General features: G+C 38.6%; 1 protein-coding gene across 1 annotated transcript in view; it reads right to left on the bottom strand.

Annotated features, from left to right (window-relative positions):
- Positions 1-7,201: 7,201 nt before the first annotated feature.
- SLF2 (SMC5/6 complex localization factor 2) overlaps positions 7,202-26,536 on the bottom strand; it is a 35,089-nt gene continuing 15,754 nt past the window's right edge. Inside the window, exons 10-20 of the mRNA XM_087725753.1 lie at positions 25,818-25,893; positions 24,354-24,495; positions 23,426-23,531; positions 22,340-22,516; positions 19,845-19,942; positions 19,658-19,742; positions 18,300-18,422; positions 17,031-17,108; positions 14,563-14,649; positions 12,717-12,785; positions 7,202-12,434 (exon numbers count right to left, since the gene is read on the bottom strand). Coding sequence (XP_087581879.1) covers positions 12,399-12,434; positions 12,717-12,785; positions 14,563-14,649; positions 17,031-17,108; positions 18,300-18,422; positions 19,658-19,742; positions 19,845-19,942; positions 22,340-22,516; positions 23,426-23,531; positions 24,354-24,495; positions 25,818-25,893 — 1,077 coding nt within the window. The 3' untranslated portion in view covers positions 7,202-12,398. The remainder of the gene's footprint in view (positions 12,435-12,716; positions 12,786-14,562; positions 14,650-17,030; positions 17,109-18,299; positions 18,423-19,657; positions 19,743-19,844; positions 19,943-22,339; positions 22,517-23,425; positions 23,532-24,353; positions 24,496-25,817; positions 25,894-26,536) is intronic.

Raw genomic sequence — 26,536 nt, forward strand, 5'->3', positions numbered from 1 at the left:
ATGACATGTGATCAGAGTTCTATACAAAGGGAAATTGTTCTCAGCCAGCCTATAACAGAAATGCAATACTGGTGTTGTTAAACTACGCTGTTCAAAACAAAGGAAACTCTTTCACATCTCCAAGGTGGCTGCATTTCATGATTGGCAAAGAATTACGGGCTTGTAAATCAGAGTGGAAACAAGGCTAAGAAAAGAATTGAATGCAGATTGTGCCCATGAATAAGTAAGTACACCTTCTTTGAGCAAAAGGATATCCTTATGGATTTGGTTTTGTATCAGAATCAAATGCCACCAGTCAAAGATGTTGACACACAGCTTTGCTCAAATCTTTCATGTCCACCTTCCTGCCACTTTATTACTAGCATACAGGCTAAGGCACCAGTGGGAGACTTTTGAGTCCAAGTCCTGCCTTTGCTATGAAAGCCAGCTGGATGACATTGGGCCAGTCACTCTCCCTCTCTCAACTGAATCCACTTCACAGAATTGCCCTTGTGGGGAAAACAGAAGGAAGAAGATGTGCTGGATATGTTTGTCACCTTCAGTTATCTGTGAAAATAATAAAGAAGGAAACAAACAATACTCTCCCCCCCCCCCAAGTTCTTGCAAGATGATATCCTTTTTTTTAAAGTCTGCATTCAAATATCAAACATTTTCTTTGAAAATCTCATAGGTTCAGGGTCGGATTTAAAAGTGTATTTTGTGAATGTGCTCAAGTTTCTTCAGCGGATCATTTCTTCCACTTTTCTGGACCACCTAGTTATTTTATCACTGGCCATCCTGCTAGCTAGCAGGATCAGCTTAACGAAAGGGGTCACCAACCTTTCGGACCTCTGGGACCGTTAAATTCATAATTTTAAATCTCACGGATCACTAATATGGTCTGCCTAATGATGGGGTGGGTGTGGGTAGATGTCATGTTACTGAGTGGGTGTGGCCAACTTGATGTCACTCACTTCAAGGGGCTCCTTGCTGGCCTCTACTCGCCCCTCTCCTGCCAGCCACTCCTCACCTCCCCGCCCAGGCTCCTTAGGGTCGCAACAGGAAGCAGTTGTTGGAGCTAAGCTGCCACCATGAGGAAGAGATGGCAAAACAGCTGGCACAGTTCAAATTGGATCTGACTGAGAAGGAGGCTCAACAGAAGTACCTCACTGAGGACTATGAGCATAGGCTTTCCAAGCAGAGGGAAGACCTGTGTGAGTACAAGTCCAGGTACGGGTGCCTGGAGGCTCAGTGGGCTGAGATAGTCAGCCAGTTCCAGGCCATGATGCAGTCCCACTGGAACAAGGCCCTCTGGCTCTTCACCATCAGTGTCACTTCCCTCCAGCCTTCACCCAAAGCCTCACACCAGGAGGCTGAAGCAGACCAAGTCAGAATCTCTGCCTCCCTCCAACCCACACAAAAAGGCACCGAAGGGGGAAATTCTCTGCAGCAACACATGTTCATTGCATGTATCCAGCCCAGTGGCCATAGTTTGAGGACCACTGATTTAGTGCAATATAAAAAATGCAAACAATTTTTCTGCGGACCACCAAAATTTTCTCACAGACCTCCAGTGTTCCATGGATCACTAGTTGGTGACCACTGCTGTAGCCCATGTATTGCCTAGAGCCACCTCTTGCGAGATGAGTGGCATATAAATTTAATAAATAAATAAATAATGTCCAGGAACCATCATGACAAACACAGTTCTTGTTGGCCCAGGCAATGACTAAGCCAATATGGTTTCCACATTGGGAAAGCATACATGCGTCTGTGGGTGTATAAGAGTGGGGAGCTTCTATGTCCCTCTCACCAAGCAAAAACAGAGTAGTACTCTCTCTCCAAGAAAAGAGTATAGGGTTTGGGACTTTATAACTTAGAAAAAAAGACAACGCAGTGCGGCATGATATAAATCTATCAATCTATAGAAAATATAGAGAAAAAGAAACACCTCCTTTCATAATCAATTCAATAAATTTGGTGTAATTCAGAATAAGTGTTTTTGTTTTTTGTTTGTTTTGATTTAAAAAGTACAAGACTAACTTTTGGAATTCGATACCTATGATGTTATCTGACACACTTTTGGAAAAATGGACCATCAAGGACTAGCAGTTTTAATGACCGTATTACCTACAGAATCAAAAGAAAAATCAGTAGCTCAGTGTTATCGAAGTCTATTGCTCTCAAATCCTGCACATTCCTGGATCCATTAGATGGCCATCAACTGACTGACAGCTGGAAATCTCTCTCTCTCTCTCTCTCTCTCTCTCTCTCTCTCTCTCTCTCTCTCTCTCTCTCGTTATTCTTTTAATTAGGCATTTTAGAGTAAGAATATAAGCAAAGAAAGTTAAAGAGTAAGTAAAAGAATTAAAAAGTGAAATACAAATTAGTAAACAAAGGATCTAAAATACTAAAAACATTATGATTTTCCAGTTTATCATTAATTAATCATAAATTATATTTTAAATAAGGAATTGATACTTTAATTACAATATATTTAGTATTAATAGTTTATAATTTCATCAAGTCATTTATACTGCTTTGATCATGGTTCCTGATGTGTATTAGAGGCAAAAACTGAAGCTGAACTGTAAGGCTTTTGCATAGAAGTAGGTTAAAAGATAGCTAAACAGTGATACTTGGCTTTCCGTGTCTTTTATATTCTCTGCCTGATACTAAGAGAGACATCAGAATGGACCAAAGTTAATGTTGAACAAGGATGAACAAAAATATTTGAGAGCAATCCATTTCTGGATTAATCTTTTACCTGTCAGCTGTCAAAGGGGAAAGAACAAATAGCAAGATTCAATAATAGTTACAGAGTTCTGAACAAAGTGTACATGGCCATTAAATTACTCTGAGACTGGACTGGAGGTAGTAGGGCATAAACAAGTAAGCAAGATGTACTCTGGATAAACCTCAATAGATTTTTGTGAGATTAATTTTATGCAGCATGAATATGTGTGCAGAGATATAAAAGTAATAGAGCAATTTGCACAAAGATTTCTTCAGACTGTTGCTTTTATTTTTTTAAAGAACAACTTGATTAGGGAATTACATTTAGAAAGGAAGCTAAACCTCCAGAATAATTGAACTTTAAGGAAGAGCATAAAACAGAAAAAAAGGATCAAGAATTGAAAGTGGTGACAGCCTTCAGCATCTAATCAAAATGGAGTACGTGCAAAGTCAAAGAAGGCACATCAAGCAAAAGGGAATCCTATAAAGCAGTTTTGACTACAAACACTGCTCTTACTAACTGATCACTTTTATGAGATGCTGAAGTCTCTTCACTACAATCCCAGCTAGCATACTTACTTTTCAAAAGTGTCCAGAAATTGTAATGCGTGCAAATGCAGCATCCAGGTTGTTGACAAATGCAAGTTACAAGAATCATATGATCTCTATACTTAAAAACTGTGCTGGCTGCCAGAATTCAAAGCTTTGAGATTGATTGATCTATAAAGCCATGAATGCTGGAGCCTCTGTATTTGAAGATGACTCTCTGCTTGTACTTGCCTGGCTACTCAATTCAGCAGAAATGCCTCTTCTGCAAGAAAAAAACCTTCCTTGGGACTCCCAGGCTATGAATCCCCATGAGAAATGTCCTTTGCCTACACTTTCCCAGCATTTAGGAAGTTGAGAAAAAACTATTTTAAATTCCTCATATATTTAACCCTTCATTTCAAATAGCATAGTCTTTATTGTCATTGTACAAAATAAAAACAATGAAATTCAGATTTCAATTGGATTAAACTGCTATCTATTGCATTCTGGTTTCAGTAAAGGAGAATATTTATCCCTTATAAAATGAGGTGCTCTCTGAGCTTGGTTGTTTTCTTGCAGGCCTTTCATTACTGAACTAGGTATCATCATAAGTGCTAGTGAGCTAGCACTGATGTTATCTAGTTTGGGTCACGAAACATCTGCAAGAAAACAACTACGCTCGGAGAGCTTCAATGACCCCTCATTCTGGTTTCAGTTCTGGATTCTGCATTACGATATTTTTAGACTGTCTAGTGGAATGGGGAAGTAGATGAGTGGAGCAGTCCTTACTGGTTTTCTCAGCAGTGTTCATTACCATTGACCATCATAGTCTTCTGAACTTCTTCATAGGGATTAGTGGTTTAGAAAGTAATGCTTCTAAATGCTTCCTATCCTTCTTCAGAAGTTGGTTTTAGGTGGCGAAGTTGGACATAAAAAGTTTGATTTATGAACTTCGGCACACAGTATTCCTCAGGATCCACTCTTACATCCCATGTTATTCAACACCTAAATGAAACCATTGGGTAATCTCATTAGGGTATTTAGGATACCACAATATCAATATGCAAGGCACCATTTGCCTTTTCATCTACTGTCAGGGAAATATTAATGTCCTGAAATGTCCAATAATGGGCTGGATGAAAACTAATTGAAAATAAATCCAGAAAAAATAAATATGCTCCTGGTAAGAAAATAAGTGGTATGTGGAATAGGCATTTTGGATAACATAAAATAAATAAAGAAGATTAAAGTAATTAAAAAACAAATGGAAAGATGTCTCAGTGGGTGGTAGCACCTGGCCAACTTGCCTGGACTTTGGATTGTATGATTATGGGTGGAGAACTTAGGACAGAGCAGCTGCCAACACTATTTAACTGATTCTCTCATAAGGAACACTGAAGAAACTTTGGAGAATGTTTTTCTCTGCAGCCTCTAGCAAGATCTGACTGGGAGTTGAAGTCCACAAGTCTTAAAGCTGTCAAGTTTGAACACCCCTGGGGCTTTTTTCTAAAGGGTTAGGGGTGCAAGGGACTTGTAACTTGACAGCTTTAAGACTTGCGTGCTTCAAATGCCAGTTTCTGAGCCAACATTTTGGTTGCTAAGCAAGAGCGTTGTTAAGTGAGTTTCACATTTTACAAGTTGGCCACGCCCACCCACTCACATGGCTGCCAAGCCAGTCCTGCCCGGTCACATGGCCAGCAAGCCACTCCCACAAAGCAGGCCACACCTACAGAAAAGGTTCTAAAAAAATTGAAACCCACCACTGGTGGGTATACATGTCTTTATTGTAGTATCCATGTATTTGTATGTAGTAGGAAGCAGTAGGCAGACTGTATATGCTGTGCCCCGAGGCATATATACAGAAGGGAGGAGAGCTTAGAATGGAGCAGACACCAAACTTTGGAGGTACTGCTTAATTGTGTCCCATCTCCCCTTGGGATATTTTCTAGATTTTTTTTCCTTCCGTAGTCCCCAGCCTAATCTGGCCTATTTCAGTCTTTCTTGAACAGGCTTCTCTCTCCATATTCAATTTACTCCAGTACTGTGTGATTTAGTGTTCTCATGTGAACAGACAGGTGAAGGACAGAATACTGAGCCTAGAAATTACATAATATCTGCTGCGTTCTTTTGGGTTGGAAAGAAAAATGTGATACTATCAACAATACCACCATCTGGTGGCATCTCACATGCAACACTAGAGCGTTACAATATAAATTGCAAAAGATAAGTGTTAATGTAACAGGTAGTCCTCATTTAGTGACTGTTCATAGTTACAAGTGTGAAGAAAAAAATAACTTTGCAACCAAGGGTTTGTCTTTGAAAGATCAAGAAGGCATGAGGCCAGGTTATTTCGGAACTGCCACTCCCCATTTCATCTATCCATCCATCCCATCAGGTTTGTAGGAGGAACTTGCTGCAGGTCCAATTCACTAAAGATTTCCATCTGATGGGATCCAGGAGACAGGTCTTCTCTGCTGTGGGACTCCCCTTGTGGAACATCATCCCCCTCAAGGTGAGGTTGGCTCAGACGCTATTGACTTTTCAAAAATTTCTTAAAAACGTCCTTTCAGTAAGCCTGGGGATCCCCTGGCGATAGGGAGCCCACGCATTGGTCGTACGTATCATGTATAATATTGAGATGCATTTTTTTTCATTTCCTTTTTTTAAATTTTTTTTTATGTTACACGGCTTTTGTATAATGTTTTCATTGTTGGTTTTATTGTATGCTGCTCATAGTAGTCACATAGTCACAAGGGGATACTCTAGGCCAAGAGGGGAAAAGGCCACATTGGAAAATTAAAAATCTGGGCCAAGAGATACCTTCTGTATGGATTAGTTGTTTTATAGCTAGTGGAGCCACACCAGCACTGGAGTTGGCAATTGCAATGGTTCTAAATTTACCTTAAAAAAAAAGTGAACCACACAATGCTTGGTGGGCCACCTGTTGTGCAGGCAAAGCAAGATTTTTTGTTGCTCTAGAGCAGGAGTGTCAAACTAATTCATTGAGGACCACATCTGCGTTGTGTTTGACCTTGGGGGGGGGGATGTGGCCAGCTTTATGTCACTTGTGTTGGTGGTCTCTGTGTCAGCCCGAGTGCTCTGCCAGCAAAAACGTGCTCCTGAGCTCCATTTTTCGGCTGCAACGGCCTCCTGCAACCCTCTGCCAGTGAAAATGGAGCTCAGGAAGGGCGTGCCTGGCCCTTCTGAGCTCTATTTTCACTGGCAGAGGCACCACGTGTCGATCCTTTGCTGTTTCCAGGGTGACCCTATGGGCCAGATCTAAGCACCCTGTGGGCTGGATCCAGCCCCTGGGCCTTGAGTTTGACACCCATGCTCTGGGGGGGGGGGGTCAAACTGGCGCCCACAGGCCGGATGCATCACATGCAGGCTATGCCCACCCCCGTTCTGCGAAAAACGTCACAATACAACATGTGATGGCAATGTGATGCCACAAGTTTGACACCCGGTCTCTAGGCAAAACAAAAGTTTAAAGATCTTAGAAAGTAGAGCAGGATTTGAGCTTTGAATAGCTGAGCCTTCAGAAACATTCTGTCCAACTTCCCAACTGTTCTTATACAGTAACAGAATTAACAGATTAACAGAACTGGAAGGGACTCTGGAGGTCTTCTAGTCCAACCCTCTGCTCAGGCAGGAAACTCTATACCATTTCAGACAAATGGTTGTCCAATCTCTTCTTAAAAGTCTCCAGTGTTGGAGCACCCACAACTTTTGGAGGCAAGTATAAGGAGAGGCTGAGCTCGATCTAAGTTCTCAGTTTCACTTTTATGAGTTTGGGGACTGTGTGACTGTTTCATGATCCATACTGTTGACAATCCAGTACAAAGAATTTTTAAAAATGCTGAATCTTATCTTATATAACAATGCAGCATAACTTCTTCCTTTTCAACTTTAGTACATTGCTATTTCCAGCTTTCAACCAGAGTGACTTGACAGTACATCTGTTTTAAAAAGTTTTAATTACATATTACAACAGTACAAACACAAACAAGAAACAGCTTAGTAAAAACAAAATATCTAGCAGCATTAAATAAAAATTAACTGGCTGTATAATTAGAGACATCTATAATTATACGGGGGAGGGGGGGTGATCCAAAGCCATAAGAGGTTTTTTTTTTAAAGAAGAAATAACTAAAATAGTTTTGATACTAATAGTCAGATAAATCCACTGAAGTCTGATCTAATCATCACTATAAATTCTGCCCATGCATTCGCAAAATTTCTGACTGTATAGGTTTAGATTCAAGAGACTGAAGGGAAATTATTCACATTTTGCAATCAATATATTAAGCAAGGGTGCATAAGAATCTGAATTGTAGTTTCATGTATATCATTTAAAGTTGCACTAATTGTTGCAAATACATGAACAGAAAAAAGATGGAAATCAGGAATAAACCATTAAGAAATAGTGCCAGAGTCTCACTTGAATTTAGAATCTTCAATAGAACAGCAGTAAGTTTCATTTTGCATACATTGCTTGTATGTTTAATTTTTTAAAGTAGTAAGCTAAGCAAAAAGAAGCTTAATGTACAAGATTTAGAGATGGCCTTACCAGAAATCTCATTTGTAGCTGGAAATCATATGCTGATCTCTATTTATGGTCGATTTAAAACAGTGTGTCTCAACCTTGGCAACTTTTAAGATATGTGGATCTCAACTCCCAAAATTCTCCAGCCAGCATGCTTAGATACAAACACTTCAATCAGAGTAGTTTTTTTATATATTCCAATATTCAATTTATGAATCTTTTCCTTAATTTAAACTCTTTATTATATAAAAACAATAATGGAAAAATGCCTAGAAGAGAGTACTGAATTGAAAGAATAGCCTCCATTAAAGACCCTCATTTATACACTTCCAATAGTATATTATTTAGAGAAGTCCTGTTCTCTGTACTAGCTTGGTCTCCATATCAGATGGAGAGGCTAACTGACTACAAAACAATTCTGGCAGCCATGCTGGTATATGACTATAATACAAATTCAATTTGAAATTTGGGCAGCTTAAATTAAAAAATAAAGAAAAGAGTAAAAAAAAAAAAAAAAAGCAAATAAATCCTGTATCCCACTCCCTCTGACACAATCATCATCTATAGGGCTCCTTGCAGTGGCGAGTTCCGTATTCCGTTCCAAGCGGTATGGCCCCGGCATCACCCACATGGATGCGCACAGCACGCGCATAATTGTACTTGCCTGTGATGCTTCCGCAAACCTCCGCGATGCTCTAGCAGGTGCCGTATGCGCCATGCGAGTGCGCGTTAGAGCCAAAAGCTTAAAGCACAGGTAAGGAGCTCGGGCGGGCGGGCCCTCCGGAGCACCATACCGGAACGGTACCTGGTGCTCCAGGCAGGATCCGGTATGCTCGTACCAGGGCATACCGCCTGCAACCCACCACTGGCTCCTTGGAACACTCTACTCAAGACCTGGGCAACAGCCAGGGTTTTAATGACTTGTGGAATACATCAATGCTTATCTTGTAGCTGATTCCGTTATAATCTTGATGGTTGGGCCCAAAATATACAATTTACTTTTTAGATTACTGCAACAGTATGTAAAAGGTGTCCAGGTATCAATGATTCCCAGCCTGTGATCTTATTATAAAGGTAAAGGTTTTCCCTTTCCAGTCATGTCCAACTGGAAACTAAACTGGATCTTATTATAGGCAAGTCAATAATAGTCTGTGAGCGTTATTACCCTTCCTATGCAGGTAGGTATATTATCATAATTATTTCATTTACTATTTCATAGTAACTTTGGGGTGGGGGGGGGGGCAAATGTATGCCAGTGACTTATTTGTGAATTCTCATAAGGTTTTGGTGATAATGAAGAGGTCCTCACAAAGGAACAGATTGGGATGTTATATTTTTGTTATTTGATTGCTGAGTTGGGCTGTTGATAGGAACCACTAAAATTAAATTTAATCATATCTTACTGCTGCAGTTCCTAAACTGTGTTGCTGCACCCCAGGGTTTATGTTACTACTTAATAAATGTGATTGTCCTAACGATCCCACAAAGATACTAAGGATGCCCAAGTAAATTTGAGAACATCATTTTCATTAAATCAATTTACTTGTTCAGCTTTGTCCGGGATCCATTAAGTTAAAATATGCCTGGCTGATTTTTGACTCAGTATGTTATGTACAATTACAAAGTATACAATTATACCTACAAAATACACTACTTTTGAACTTTTAGAAGCATTTTGCATTAGAGTGCAACAATTAGTCTTTGATTTTTATGTCCAAAAGCCTTTATGTATTATTTAGATAAGTTCTAACTTGAAATCAGAATATTATACTAGTCTTTCATAACATGAGTATTATGGGAGTTAAGGTCCAACACACATGAAGATAACAAAGTTAAGGAGGTTTTATTGGTTTATGGTTCTCTACTTTTTGGATTAACTTTCCTTAGAACATACATGGCTTGTGAAAAACATAAAGCCTACTTCACATACCTTGTTAAAGCAAGAATTAAATACTTTATAACTTAAATTCCATTCAAACAATACATTCATATACTGTATAAATCTCAAGGGGTTGTGCAGCCTGAATAAAAAAAAATGCACATCCAAAAGAAAAGAAAACAGATTTTTAATATTAGAAGTACCAAGTACTTGGATAGCTGGAGAAGTCTGATCTATAAATACCATTTTTCAGAGAGATTACGCTTACAGAGTTTGTAAGAACTATACTAACATGCCTGTTGTTTAATATTTAATATAAATGCATACAAACAACTGGAATGAATTAGCCTCAAATTCTGTAAGACCCTACAGTTAAAATGTTATTTTTGCAAAAGGGGGGGGGTCTGTCCTCACTATATGTTTTTTAAGAATATACCAAGGGATGACATGTTTGCTATTTATGTGAATTTTAGAGATGTAATCAGTTAATGTAAATGTTATTCTTGCACTTAGTGGTTAAATTGGAAGTTTCATCTGAGCATTCTTGAAAAACTATAAAAATAATATTTCTTCATATAAGATATAGACATTACACAATATACATAATGTACATGTGTATTATATATACACATTACATACTATACACAATATACATTGCGATTTAAATGTTATATCTTTAAAAATTTGGCACAACAGTTTGTTCAAAAGTACACTTTAAGAAAAAAAGTCTCTGCCCAAGCCTTTATGACCATGGAGATATACCAGGCTGTTTCTATTAGGATAGCTGTCTTCCTAAGGGTTCAGCTCTTGGCAGTTATTACACTTTCTACAATAGTCTTCAATGCAATCTAAGGTGCTGCAGCCAAGAAAATGCAGAGGAAGTGTACAACATCTCATGAGATCAGAAATTATTTCTAATTGCACACAGGAATTATTTGTACCCTAGGCACAGAATGCAGGAAGAATCAATAAAATCTACCCCATCTGAATAATAATAATAACAACAACAACAACAATCATCATCATCATCGCCTTGGGTGCAGTCCCAAAACAACTGGAACACCACTTGAACACCATAGGCATTGACAAATTTGCGATCAGTCAATTGCAGAAGGTGGCTTTACTTGGAACTGCTTCCATCCTGCGACGATATCTGTAACACCATCAAACATCCAGATTCGCCTATCCCAGGTCCTTGGTAAGGACTCGATAGGTAGACAAAAATGCCAAACCCAGACTGAACATCTGGCTGACTGTGATGGTTAATAATAATATATCCTTACTTATTCCTTCTAAAGTAGCATTTTCCATTAAAACTTTATATTGGAATTAATGAAACTCTCAACAGCATTAAAAGTCAGAACCAGATTTACACTTCTGAGACATAAATCACCATCCATTGAATAAAGATAAAATTCCTGAAAGATTTATCAGTGCTTATTGCACACTTAGATAATAGCAGTTTATACCATTTATTTTGCCATTTCTTTATTTAACATGACTATCTTGATTTAAATGTAAATATAAAAATGAACTATTTTATGTATACTATTTCTAAAGCATTTAATTTGTATGGCTTCTAAAATTTTATTTACATATATGGAAGTGCAAGTTTTCAGATTAAAACTGCACACAAACGGTATTTACACACACATACATATACATACATTTATATTAATATTAAGACTGAAACTTATGGAGAATATATTTTATGTTCATGTCATAAAATAATGCATATAGTTAGTCCCAAGTTATATAAATTAGGGGTCCCCAACCTCTGGGCCGCAGCCCGTTTAAAACTGGGCTGTGGGATAAATGGGCAAGCCCATGTGTGAGAAGCACCACTTGCGAGAGCAGACAGCACTTGCCCTCACGAAGCTCCACTTGACTGGAGCTTCCAGAGCGAGACCAAGCACCCTCTGCTCATACAAGTGGAGCTTCGTAGGCAAACACAAGCAGTTGTGGCGCCAGGCCGCCAAGCTGGAAAGATTGGAGACCAGTGATATAAACAGAGGAATACATGAATTCTGATATAAAAGTTTGACCAAATTATTGCATCAATTTATTAGCATGCAATATCTATGAATACCTGAATGTTGGGTATGAACAACCAGCAATCTTAAACATTTAAACAATATGGACTTGCTATGACTGATTTCATAACCCTTTTATTATAAATATAAAGCTACAGACTATCGAAATTTACTTGAAGGCAAACAGAATAAATTCCAACTTGCTTTCCAATTTGTATGTCTGTATTTTTTGTGTCATCCAACAAATTACTGTTTCTTTCAATTTCAAAAGCTAACATTCAATATGCTAATAATACAAGTCAAAAGTCACATCTATATGTAACTGATACTATTATAAGATCACCAGAGAAACATTTTCAATATTGAAAACAAATACCAATGATGGTTTTTAAATTCTGCTTCACAGTAGGAATGAAAGAACCATATTTGTTGTAAAAAGGACAAAATAATCCTACCTTGGTTTTTTTAAAATGTACCCATCAAATTTAGAACGACTTAAAAACCAGATATTATCATCAAGTAGAAAGAAGCAACTTTCTCAATATTAAATGGGTCTTTTAAAAATATAGTTTACTATAGTTGCTCAATTAAGTAATTGGGGGAGTTAAGTGCACTTTTACAAGAATGCCTCTTCTTAGACAATAGTGTAGTCTTCCAACTCATTTTCTTGGTCATTTGAACATCCGGTCTCTATTTTTTATGTATCTGGGACCCAAAAGTCATGGATCTGACCCTATAATAAAAGATTGTCAAAGGAATTAGATGGAAAGATATAAACATTTGAAATAGATTTGATAGAAAAACTAACTAGTAGAAAATTATTGACATATCAACACAGCTTTAAAATCAATTTAATTGGTCTAAATCCAATACTGCATATCCCTTTACTCCATTCCCGGGTTATTATACTGCTTCTACTTCTTAAGAGGCAAAACAATTTCTTTCCAGAAAGTTTTATTTCTATGCCATTATTGATAATATGTAATATTTTGTATGAAAATATATTATACCATACCTGAATAAGCTGAGAACTGTGTATCATTTGCTGCCATTTGCTGTATGTTCTAGCAACTAAGTCTTTTACCTAGAGACAGAAAGTTAGGAACTGGTTGGAAGATGAAGTGATGACTATTGCTGCTGGTCTACATTACTTTGGAGTGTTAGGAATATAACAGGACTTACTTTGGAAGAAATAAGGACAGAATTTTATTACAAATTTAAAGACAGAGCATTCTACACAAGTAGGACGCAGGGCAAGTCTCGTGCCCAGGACTTTGAGCAAAGTAGCATTTGCAAGTTAACAGAATATGTTGGTGTTATGAAGGTAGACCTTGACCTGCAACCACTCAGGTTGCAGATGGTGCTGAATGAATGGTGGCTACAACCAGTCCTCAGTGTTCTGGCTATCCCAGCACCCCTGCAATCACATAATTGTGACCTGGGTGCTTGGCAACACATCATATTTATGACCTGTTACAATGCCTCATGATCATATGATTGCCATTTGCATCCTTCCTGCTGACCTCCCTAGAAAGTTAAATAGAAAGTTGGCATAGAAGACTGTAGGTTGCTGGGGTAAGTCTTTCCCCCACCATGCATCTTTCTCCAGCCCCTCTTTGTTCATGCTGGACCAGCCATTCATGCACCCTTTCTGCTCATCTCTTTCTCACCATCCCTGGCTTGTACCTCTCATGCACCCATTCATACACCCTTCCCCAACCCTCTCTTGCATTCCTGCATCCCTTCCCACAGCCCTGTGTTGTGCCTCTCGTACATTCCCCCAAACCCTTGTGTACCTCCCCTGCATCCTGGTACTCTTCCATCCAATAGCAGCCATTTATCTGGCTTGGGACTTGCAACCTCCTGCTGGTTCTCTCATTGACTTTGATCATAGGAAGCCAGTAGGAAGTTACCTTACCTAATAACAATGGGATTTGGTTATCAATGGCAACCAGAACTGAAGGAATTGCCATCACTAAGCAATGTAGTCATACTTTATTACTTAAAGTTGTAACTTATTGTGAAACTCTGGTTCCAATATCTGTCATTAAGTTGAGGACTTCCTATACCTTGTGAAATTAAGAGTTGCTTCTAATATTCTGGATACATTTCTGTTAAATACCCTTTCCATCAATATTATAGACCAGCAATGGCTAACCATGTGCTGACCTGTGTGCCAGAAATTGCACACAAAACCATCCCGCTTGGACTGCGCAGCCTCCCTGGCCTTCGTATGCACAGGAGCACCGAATTCTGAAAGAGCAGCATTCTGTCATGCATGCGTGCGCTGGCACTCGAACTTCCAGTTTCCGGCACGAGCCCGATGAACAGCTGGCCGTCACGCATGTGCATGACAGAAACCTGGAAGTTCAGGTGCCAGCATTCACACCAGAACACTGCTCTTCCGGGTTTCGGTGCTCCCACATGCACAAAGGCCAGCTGACTGGCGAGCGTGTGTGCACAGGAATGCGGAAGCGGAGCCAGCGAGGCCGCGCATCTCACGTGGGATGGCTCTCCATGCTGCTTCTGGCATGTGTGCCATAGGTTATAGACCATAAATGGAACCAGTAACACAATGTTCTAATACAAAGGTATGTTTTTTCCCCTCTCATTTGGATGAGATAGAAGGAAACTATTTGCAAACTTGTCTTCTCAGAATTCTCAGAAAGAACTGAAGAACAGAACAGAAAGAAGATTCTCAGTAGGAACTGGTACAAAGGCTTCAGAGCCCACAGTTAAGAACGATCAAAGAATGTGTTTGCGCTGATCAAGGTAAATTGTTATAATGGTAAAGAGGAATTTTAAAAGACAAGAGGATATAGTGCAATCTTCCAGGATGAGAAAAGAAATGGCAAACTCACCTTAGTTCTGTAAAACAGTCTGACGTCTTCCCTAATATCACACTTTACATGTTTTTCTAGGGTGCTACAGAGTTTCAACAGCCATTTCTAAAAGGACATTAAAGATTAAGTTAGGTTATTTCAACCAATTGTTGTTATGGTTTGTAAGTGTAAATTATATTAACATTTTGTCCAAAATTTGTAAAGCTGCAGTATACGTCACATTTTTAGTGCTTTGTAATGTAATCATGTCACAGATGAGTACAAATTACTTAGGAATTTCTATTGTCTTTCCACTTCTAAAAATCCCCAACCCTAAATGGCTTAGATGTTGGCTGGGTAAACAACTGTCTACCCCAATACAGGTAACCCCCCCCTTCCTGGACGGAGAAGGGGGGTCAGAACAGGTCACTAAACAAATGGTTGTAAGTTGAGGACTAACTTGCACGTATCAGACTGGACATTGTAGTTGAGTTCTCTTATATTACTCATAAAGTATAGGATGTACTATTTTTGGAACTGTGTTCCTATTTGCCCACATAAGGAAAGGAGTCAAGAATTTCTGCAGGCTTCTTCTGTTTGAGCTAGTATATTGTGGTGTTAGTTTATGATATGACTTTTCCATCACGGTGGAAGCAAAAATGAATTAAAATAATATTGATAAATATTAACAGTAAATAACTTCCTGACAAATTGACCATGGCTTACCTGAAGGGTCATTCTGTGTGCAGGAGAGTCCAAGCATGGGTTAAATTAGTCTGGTTGCCCAAAGACTGAGTTCAAATTCTTTGGCCATGCCTCCTGCTCCTCCTTAAGGCTAGTTTTTTAACGATTCCTGGAACCGGAAGGTACGATGAGAGGGCAGGGAGATCGTCTGGTGTCCCCGAACCCTGGGCCCGCATGATATTTGGGCGGGATTGGATTTACCAGTTGGAGCCCTCTCACAGCAGCCAATAGGGAGGAAAGTGTTCTCGCTGGAAACAGCACCCAAGCACGCCTAGGAAGGTGCAGCCGTGTGGTCTCCAAGCCTCGGCTGATTTCACTTTCGCTGCTATTGGAGGCAGAGACTGCACAGTAATGTCTGATGGAGAGGTGGAGGATCCAAGGAATGACCATGTGGTGGCCAAAACAACGCAGCCGCCCAGAAACAAAATTTAAGGCTTGGGTGGTAGCAGCGCTGCCGGCGACCCGGACAACAGCCACACACCACCCGGCAGCGATCTTCCAGGAGACAAGCAGCGCAGACAAGTGCCTCCAACAAAAGCGTGCAAAAGTGAAGGCTTATGATTGGCTGCCGCGCACAGAGGGGGGTGAATTCAAAATGGCAGCTGCAGCCACACCAGCCGCAAAGAGGAAAAAAGCCTCCAGTCAGCTGGTTTAAATTTTGAGCAGGGGAAGCTGTCCGCAGCGCCAAACACCTGCAGCAATCCTCAGCTAGTCAAGCCTCCCTGCTTAAGGCACAGAAGCAATCACCGCCCGCCTGCCCACCCCCCAACAGCTTGCTCCTCACTCTCACCTCCGTAGCTCGATCCGATGCAGTCAAAGAAAGGGAGAAAATACACACAAAGAAAATAACAAGTTAAAACAATAAACCTATGCTCAATTTGGAGTCCAAGCTGAATTAAATCAAAACAGCTGAAGCTCACTTAAATTCGTCCTGAATGGGCCAGACTGAGTTAAAAAACTGGCCTTAATGAGGAACAGGAGGCGTGGCCAAAGAATTTGAACTCAGTCCTTGGCCAAACAGACTAATTTAACCCATGCTTGGACTCTCCAAGCAGCACACAGGAGATCATTTAAACTTTTCAAGCCACAGGAAATATTTCTCCCAAAGCTTCTATCTAAAACCTGAAATCAGACAGGCTTGGAGAAAAGCAAGTAACAAAACATTTGAAAGGGACACAACCCGATATATGGGAGCATCTAAGAGGCACTTCATTATGGATTATTAAAGCAGCCATATCATTTCCAAAGCTACCATAGCTGCATTAGAAATTGTGGACTCCTTTTGTGTTCTCTGAACATGATTGTTTGTTTGTAGACATTTCATTAGGCAACTAGGTAACATAATCAGTGCTAGTGAGTAAGGAGTACAGAATAGAAGATCAGTGACTGCAGTCTGATCACTATTATATTTTTATGAAAGTATGAAGAAGTATCAACAAGCGATTTAATTCAAGTCCTAAAATGGGTTGCAATTATGACCATATTTTAAGTACTCCATATAAAATTAGCTGGAGATCCATAACTGGATCTTCACCAATTGTCATAAAGCAGCTTTTATACAAGTCATTTTTTTTCTTAATAAAGTATTGTCTACGGAAACTTCAGCATTAAAGATTATAGCTGCATGTATGAAATGGGAATCTGTTATTTATATGAATAATAGAACTGTAGTCAAAATTCATTGATTTCCAACCCCTCAGTACATGTATGTTCATGAAAAAAACTTGTACATGTTAATGAAAAAAATTGAGCAAATTACTTACTCTTTGATTGGAACTTGTATGCTCAAAATTGCTAGCTTCCCTAACCAAGTGGAGGAGGACATAAGTCAGATAATAGGCCTAGAAAAAAAAAAGCAGGCAACATTTAGTAAAAATGGTTACTTAAAAGGCTACCAAGTTTCTGGGACTAAGAAACCCAACAGGCTTTTTTAGGTAGTTCAGCTTTTGAAGTGCTGAATTCATAAGGCTTACACACTTCAGATATTTCTCTCTTATTGCACATTAAACATCCATTAGACTTGAAAGGTATCCATGACAATTGTATGGGAAAACATAATTATATGTCAAACTCTCAACCATCTGCAAATAGTGTAAGAAAATTTATGTTCTTAAAAATACAGGTCATCCTTGACTGACTACGAATCTTTTAGTGATTGTTACAACGGCACTGAAAAAAGTGTCTTTATGACCAGTTGTAACCATTGCAGCATCTCCGTGATCATGTGATCAAAATTTAGGTACTTGTCCACTGGCATGCATTTATGACCGTTGCAGTGTCCTATGGCCATTTGATCATTTCTAACTTTCCCAGCTGGCTTCCCACAAGCAAAGTCAATGGCCAGACTCACTTAACAACTGCATGGTTTACTTAACAACTGTCTCACTTAGCAACAGGAATTTTGGATTCAATAGTGGTCATACGTCAAGGATTACCTGTATGTTTATATTTAAAAAAAGAAGAATTTTGTTTTTTAAAAAAGCCTTCACGCATTGTGGGTTCCCACCCTATTGCCAGCCACTCTGCTGCTTGCATATTGGGATTGCATGTCAGACTCTTTGGCAGTTGCCAAAGTTCTCAAATGGAGAATAATCTTTTTCCCAAACCTGAATCACACAGAGTTTTCTTAACAGGTTTTATTGAAGTGAAAGAAAAAGGGTTACAAGAATCAGAACTAAACTATATATCTCCCACCCCTCCTCTCTCCACACACACGAAGCAATCTTTTCCAGTAAATAAAAGAGGAACTAAGAAACTTTTTGATTAACCATGATCAGAGAACTTCACTTTTAATATCAACACTTAGCTTTTAATATCAACACTTATACATTACTCCTTTTCAGTGAAGGAATTTTCTCAAATTGAGTCCATTAACATTACCCATATTCACTCTGCTGCACATAGAATAGCAACTTGGTTATGTGACCTCATGAAACATGAGCATCTCTAATATCCCCAAGAGCCACAAATATAGTTTAGACAGCATACCTTGTCTAACCCTACTTTAAAAACAAAACAAAAAAACATATTACCTGGTGCTCAGATTCAGAAAGAAAAGGCTCTGTAACACCGTCATGATGACCTGAAGTTTCCGACAGCCTCTTTAACAGACCTGAAGGTTTCATCTTCACAAGCTCCTTACAAAGTAGGGACATCTATTGGGAGATTAGAGTGCAATACGGTTCACATTATGGAGTTTTTTCAACCTTGAGAAGAATTATCTTAAATCATTTTAGGAACTAAAACACTGCAGTAGCAGCAGGAGTAGGAGGCAGTTTTCTCAAAATCTTTATGCATGCAGCTTCTGAAACCCTGATGCCAGGAATAAAATAGAAGGGACTATCACAGCAAGAAAAATCAAGCTCTATAAAAAAAAAGCAGCTCTGAACTGATATAAAGTAGATGAAGATTATACTTCCCTTTATCTAAGATGATACATTAGAATTTAAACACCAACCTTGAACAAACTATGTTTACACGTTTAAATAAAAAAAAGAATCAAAAAATATAGTGCTGTGGCCATATTTAGTCAAGGAAGAAATTTGGATGCAGCTGACAATGTCTCTTCCACTTGATAACTAATCTCTCCCTTAGCACAGCTGTCCTTGACATTTTCCTCTGTTCCTTTCTCTTTAGCTTACTTTCTGTTTCTACCATTGCCATTGTTTTGTCTAGGTCTAGTTCCTCTATCTGTTCCCTGATTATTTTTGTGTGTGCCTAAATTGCTGACTTGCCTTTCTCCATAATCTCTGCCTTTTGCAGAGACCCATTCTAAATGCTGTGACTTCTTACATCTTGCACTCATTCTATATAATAGCATAATAAGATGCAGCTTTGGGGAGGACTTGCGCTGCAGAAGTGAATATAGAATGGAGTCCATAACACCAAGGATAGGAAAAATTAAACAATTAGCAAATTAAAATATATTATGTAGATTATAAAAAATAAAAATGATGTCTCATCCATTTTCTGGTGTAACTTTCAATTTGCTATGCAATAGGGGGTGCAGCTCTCAAGTACATAAGGGCTGCACACCACTAAAAGAGAAGTAATTTTTTTACAAAGAAATGGAAGGAACATGAATTAGCAGGATGGTGAGATTACTAATGTGAATTTATGCTCTGCTTATTAGATCCATGCACTGATTCAACCCTGAGCTGTAGACTAACCTAGGAAGTTAAAAAAACATCCAGAAGAAGGCCAACTAAATTATCTCCATAGCGTGACAAGAAGGCTACATGCTCATTTTTAAGCAACTGAGTTAGATTCCTAGAAGACTTACACAAAAACAGACAAATTCAAAAAATATAATTAAAAAAGCTCCCTTCACTGAGAAAACAAATCTTAACTCCAGCAAACTATTGTTCTAATGAAAAAATATATACTCTACCTGATGATCATGACTTCTGGGTATTTTCACATGGCTTTTAAGAAGTTTTGAGATTATTACCAAGCTAAGATGTCGTCTTATTTGTCTAGAAGAATAAAATTAACATAAATATGTGAGTGATTATAATTTGGTGCTTTTGGTATGAATTCTGATAGGCATACTAAGTGGTATTGTCTTAAAAGTTTACCTTCCACGAATTGTCCAATTGGGGACAAACTGAACAAGCCACAACAGATTATGATGGTGGTTGGACAGACAACTTATTGCCAAGGATAATTGGGGCATCTTTTTAAAAGAGAAAGACAAATTTGTTAATAGAATTTGAAAGCAATTGCTAAATTCCGTATCAGTACGTATCCAATTGTTAGACAATACATATAAATATTTATTATATTTAAAGACTATTCATAGCATGTGATTGATAGGTATTGGCTTATTACATTAATATTTCTTAATATTTCATATTTATTGAAAAGATAAAATATGACTATCAGAACCACAGCTTAAAATGCTCCCTTTATGAAAAAATATTTCCATTTAAGGCATCTAACAGCAGTTACTGATAATGGTTTTACTATATTTTCTTAGATATATCAGTTCCATAAAACATAATTAAACCCAGACTATATTTGCACTTAACATAAAACTAGACTTTTTAACATCTTTTGCAGATGACCAAAATAATTATAGCTTTTACAGATTATTTCTAGATTTTTTTTTATTATTAAACAGAAACCCAGTCTGCATAACTTTTAAAATTATTTTTAATAAAAAAATAAATTGTGGTTTCTTTTGGGCAGGTTTGCCCACTGTGGTAACACAAAGTGAGCAGGTAGTATATACATACACATTACAGCATATACCGTATTTTTCAGAGTATAACTTTTTTTTCCTCTAAAGAGGCTGAAAATCTGGGTGCGTCTTATACACTGAATATAACAATTTTTTTGCCTCCCGAAACCCCGCCCCCTTCACTAAAATGGCCATGCATACCCTTACGGAAGCTTTCAGAGAGTTCCTGAGGGCTGGGGAGGGCAGAAATTAGCAAAAAATGGGCCGTTTTTTGCCTCCCCAGCCCCCAGCAGCACTCTATAAGCCTCCATAGTTTTTAGCCCCCCACACCCCCAGGAGCTCTCTGCAAGCCCCCCCCCCTGGGCTATCCATGCCTTTTATTTGAAAAAAACAGGCCCGTTTTTGCAAAAAAAACGGGCCATTTTGGGGAGATTTGCAGAATGCAAAAAGGTTTTTTTTTTTTTCCTTTTTGGAAAGCTCTTTAACTGATTGATCTGAATTACATTGATCAAGTGCTGTGCCAGCAGAAACAAAGTCTTAGGTGCTCCAGTGATTTCCTTCTCCAGCACATGGATAAATACACCTAGAAACATCTACCTACCTACCTACTCTCTCTCCCCCTACTACCTACTGTATTTCTCTCTCTCTCTCAAGGGTTGTTGTCAGGCCTGCAGTCATCTTTTCTTTTGAATCTTTGGCCTGCCACACTTTCTATTATTCTACTATGCATTCTGTATTGTGGGAAAATGGGAGGGGGGATTATAGGAGTGAGATGATATGTAGCCATAACAAAATTCTTTCTAGAAAGCCAAGGTCATCCTTTGTCTTTGCACCACTCTATAGGCTTCTATAAGGCTATGCATGCAATTTTCTTTGACAAAAACTGGGCCCATTTTCACAAACAAAAAATTGGGCTTTTTTTGCTCATTTTTGGTTTCCCCACGCCCCCAGGAGCACTCTGCAAGCCCCCCAAGGCTATTCATGCCTTTTTTTGAAGAAAAAAAATGGCCCCGTTTTTGGGAGGTTTGCAGAGTGCAAAACCTTTTTTTTCCTTTTGGAAAGCTCTTTAACTGATTGATGAGAATTAGATTGATCAAGTGCTGTGCCAGCAGAAACAAATCTTAGGTGCTCCAGCGATTTCCTTCTCCAGCACATGGATAAATACACCTGGAAACATCTGCCTATCTACCTACTCTCTCTCTCCCCTCTACTACCTACTGTATTTCTCTCTCTCTCTCTATATATATATATATATATTTCTCTCTATCCCTCTAACTACCAACCTACCTACTCCCTCTCTCCCCATACCAATCTAGTGTATTTCTCTATCTTTCTATTTCTCTCTCTATCCCTCTGCCTACCTATTGTATTTCTCTCTCTTCCCCCTCTATCTACCTATGTACCTACCTACCTACTCTCTCTATCCCTACTTATCTACTGTATTTCTCTCTCCCCCTCTACCTACCAACCTACCTATTCTCTCTCCCTCCCCCTACCTATCTACTGCATTTCTCTATCTCTTTCTATTTCTCTCTCTATCCCTCTACCTATCTACCTACACTCTTTCTCGCCCCCTACCTACTGTATTTCTCTATCTCTCTATTTCTCTCTCTCTCTTTCCCTTTATCTACCTAACTACTCACCCTCTCTCCCTACCTACCTACTGTATTTCTCTCTCTTTCTCTCCCTCTCTATCCCTCTATCTACCTACCTACTTTTTTTAAAAATTTGCCTCTTCAAAACCTTGGTGCGTCTTATACTCCGGTGCATCTTATACTCTGAAAAATACGGTAATTTATAGAAAGCCTAAGGTAATTGATGCTAAGAGTTTTTATAATATTAAAAATTGGATCTTCCAAAAATGCATTAAATTAGCAGAAATTAAGTTACCTCATTATCCCAGTTTCTGACACTTTCAAGCAATTTTATAATAAGGCACTCCAAGTCTACTAGTGGAAATTGCTTCAGTTCTGTTTCCAAACTTAATTTAAATAATAGCAGTAGCAATATAAATATTTCTCTGTCTGTGTAACCTTCTGGACACACATTTATACACAGTCGTAGAAACTTAAGGAAAGGAAAAGAGAGATAATGACTTCAAATATTTTCAGCAACATTAATTTTCAATTTCAAAAGCAGTTGTCAGGCCTGCAGCCACATTCCTTTTGGATCTTTGGCCTGCCACACTTTCTATTATTCTACTATGCCTATTCTATTGTGGGAAAATGGGAGTGGGGAATTGTACGGCATTAGATGCTATGTAGCCAAAATAAAATTCCTTTCTAGAAAGCCAAGGTCATCCTTTGTCTACACCTCTGCACCTGACTGGAACAGAATGGGTGGAACTGCCAGCTTCACAGTGAAAGATTGGACCATGTGATGGATTTGTGGGTGTGGGGGCAAAATCATAAACTTTCAACTGGGTGGGGAAAACCGGGAAGCTTTCAGATTTGGGTTTTCCCAGATGTGCCAACATGACTCTCTTAATAAATTGGAACTTTGAGCAATACTTTGCCTTGGACTCTGATTTAATTTTGAATGCTATTTGGAACCCTGACAGCAGTATTTGTGTATGTACATTCTGAATATATCCTTGATTCTAGTGAACTTTTTAAAGATAGCAATATATTATATAAAGCAGTGGTCTCCAACCTTGGCAACTTTAAGACTTGTGGACTTCAACTCCCAGAGTTTTCCTGGCTGAGCTTTGCTGGCTGAGGAACTCTGGGAGTTGAAGTCCACAGGTCTTAAAGTTGCCAAGGTTGGAGACCACTGATATAAAGGATTAAAAAAAAACCTTTAACATTTTATTATATTAAATTCTTGCTAATTTTCTCTATCTTAGGAAAATGTTTTCCTGTGCACCTTGAACTACTTTTGCAAGGAAAATTCCAGCTACTACTAACGATTTTCAGTTGAAGAAGCCTTATTCTTATACTCAACAGATGACTTTTAAAAGCAAAGCACCATTCTTACCTTTGTTATATTGCAAAGATTGCTCTCTATTAGAAGAAAGAAAGCTGTTGGGTTTATACAGATGTCTCTTTTTGATTGTTTATTCACAGTTACATGCATTTTAGACCTGGTTAAAAAAAAGACTTGTTTCCATACAGTTTACTACGTATTTTAAATTACATATATTCATTTCCACATGTAACCTATTATGAAGAGATAACCTAGAAAGAACATTCTATGAGCCGAGGTGGCGCAGTGGTTAGGGTGCAGTACTGCAGGCCACTTCAGCTGACTGTTATCTGCAGTTCAGCGGTTCAAATCTCACCGGCTCAAGGTTGACTCAGCCTTCCATCCTTCCGAGGTGGGTGAAATGAGAACCCGGATTGTTGTTGGGGGCAATATGCTGACTCTGTAAACCGCTTAGAGAGGGCTGAAAGCCCTATGAAGCGGTATATAAGTCTAACTGCTATTGCTATTGCTATATTTTAAAATTTCAAAACTAATAATTTTATTGCATAATGTGGTAGGTAGGAGGACCATACTGTAACAAGTCTCAGAGCCATGGCAATCTGAGTTTTAGTAAAATCGCAAAAACAAAGGCTTAAGTCAGGATTGTTCAATCTTTTGTCTTGCCTGTGCTGCGTCGACAGAAGAGGAATTTTGTGTCTGTGTGTACACACAACAGAAGTGGGAGTTTTTTTCAGCACAAAGCTCATAATTGGACTTTGACTGACATGCTGGGAAACCCACTACTAAAAGTAGGGTGCGCCAGGACACAAACTAATATTTTACTTAATTCACATTTAATTAAATTTTATTTATTTAACTGCAATTAATAGAAGTAATCCAAGTTATTAGAGATTTTGCATCACATGAAAAAATATTAATTGGTGGCAAATTTTTGGACAGATTGCATACTTCAGATTATAACCTTTTGCCAAATACTTACATAATATCATTTTCAGTAAAGCGAGGCTGAAAATGTTGCAAAGGAAACAACACACTGAAGGAAATACCCATATTGATTAACACAGTTGTTATATCAAATAATGATGGAATCCATGGCTTGTGTTTGTCATTCTTATCAGCAACTGCAGAGAGAAAAAAGTGACAATTTTCTCTTCAGATCAGAGAAACTGGAGTTCACTTAAGAATAGCTATGTAATTTTTTTACATATTAATTTTTCAGTAAGCAGAACAGAATTAACAAATAACTAAATTTGATATGATCACAACATACTTTTGAAATTACAGCAGTTATGTTTCCTTAATCAAACTGTACTTTTTAAATATTCTTCCTATCGTTCTTGTACTTCTGCTCTGCATAACAACATTCAGAAGGGCAAATATCTATAATAGCATAAGCGTTTAGACTTATATACCGCTTCACAGTACTTTCCATCCCTCTCTAAGCAGTTTTCTGAGTCAGCATATTGCCTCCAACAATTTGAGTCCTCATTTTACTGATCTTGGAACAATGGAAGGCTGAGTCAACATTGAGCCAGCAAGATATAATCGATGTTATAAAGCTAAGAAAATGGATGAAAATATTGTATCTGTACAGAATATCTTTTGAATTGTATATTCTAAAGTCTTCTCCTTGAATCTTTTTGCTATCAATTAGTTGCATCAACTTAGTTCCAGTTTCTATGTAGATATAATAACATACTGTATTTTTCACACTATAAGACACACTCCCCCCCCCCCCCGCAAAAAAGTAGGTTGAAAAGTCTGTGCATCTTATAGAGCAAATATTGCGGCAGAGGGAGGAGAGTTGGTGCAGCAGTGAATGTCACCGCTGCCACCACTTGCTGCCATCACGGAACATTGGAGCCTTTGGTACTGATCAGTGGTTGGATCGGCCTCCTGGAATATCACCAACCAGCTGTTCTAGGCGGCAGGGATCACTGCTGCTGATCCCTGCCATCTAGAACAGCTGATCTGCGGTATTCCAGGAGGCCAATCCAACTGCCAATCAGCTGCTCGGCAGCAAAGGCTCCAGTTTCACCAGCGTCGGCAGCAGCTCAGCTCAGTTGACCGGGAGTGTGCGCAACGGAGCGGAGCCCTGATGAGCCATGTGCTGGGGCCGCGATAACATGCTTAAGCTGACCAAGCTGTTTGCTGCAAGGATGCTAGCCAGATGAATACCGGATGGATGCTGGGAGGCAGAGACAGAATTATTTTTTTCTTGTTTTCCTCCTCTAAAGCTAATGTGTGACTTATGGTCTGGTGCGTCTTATAGTGCAAAAAATATGGTACTTTTGATTATATTGGTAAAGCTATAAGGCACAATCTGGAATAGGAATCCTTAAAAGCTTAATCAGTTTAACAGCAGAATCTAATCAGGTTTCTTTTGAATGAATTATGCAGTAAGTAAGGTTACACGGTCTCAAGTTTTAATTCAAATACTTACAATTTCTAATTGTTAATAGCATCAACACATCCAAAAATTTTCTTGAAACTGTGCTATCTGAATGAATTGACATCATCTATTTGAGAAAAAACATATTTGGCAAATTAAAACATTTGTTACAGATTTAGTAACCTAATAGAACAGCTTGTAACACTGGGATTGCAACATGATGCCTTTGAGTACCATAAGAAACTGCTATGACCTGATGCTCTTCCTGCCCCAATTCTTTGGAAGAATAGGACAGTGTTTCTCAACCAAAGTTAGCTGTGGAATTCTAGGAGTTGAAGTCCACCCATCTTCAACTTGCCAAGGTTGAAACACTAAAATAGGACTGTAAATTTCCTCTGAAACATTCCCAGCCAGCTAAGTTCTGTTTTTGCTTTTTTAGAGGTTTTTGAAAGGAAGACATTTCTATGCTTCACAGATTATTTTTTCTACTAAATTTGCTGTACACGTTTAAGGGGAACATTTTACTAGTATGCATCTGAGAATTCAATGTTTCTCAAAACATCACCTTTTTTTCCTCTGAAATTGATATTTTGTGGTATTGTCTAGGAGCAAACTTGTTGTTTGGTATTAACCTTTACTTTACCCTTTGTGAGTACATAGGTCTATTGCAGCCATTGTGCCACTAATAATTCTTCAAATTTTCAAATGTATTCACAATTTTAAAAAAAAATGAGACACCAACAGAATATAGTGATTTGTAAGTGATTTAG

This window comes from Thamnophis sirtalis, unplaced genomic scaffold, assembly GCF_051295495.1.
Source record: "Thamnophis sirtalis isolate CommonGarterSnake01/CBP01778 unplaced genomic scaffold, rThaSir2_p1.2 scaffold_11, whole genome shotgun sequence".
NCBI lineage: Eukaryota > Metazoa > Chordata > Lepidosauria > Squamata > Natricidae > Thamnophis > Thamnophis sirtalis.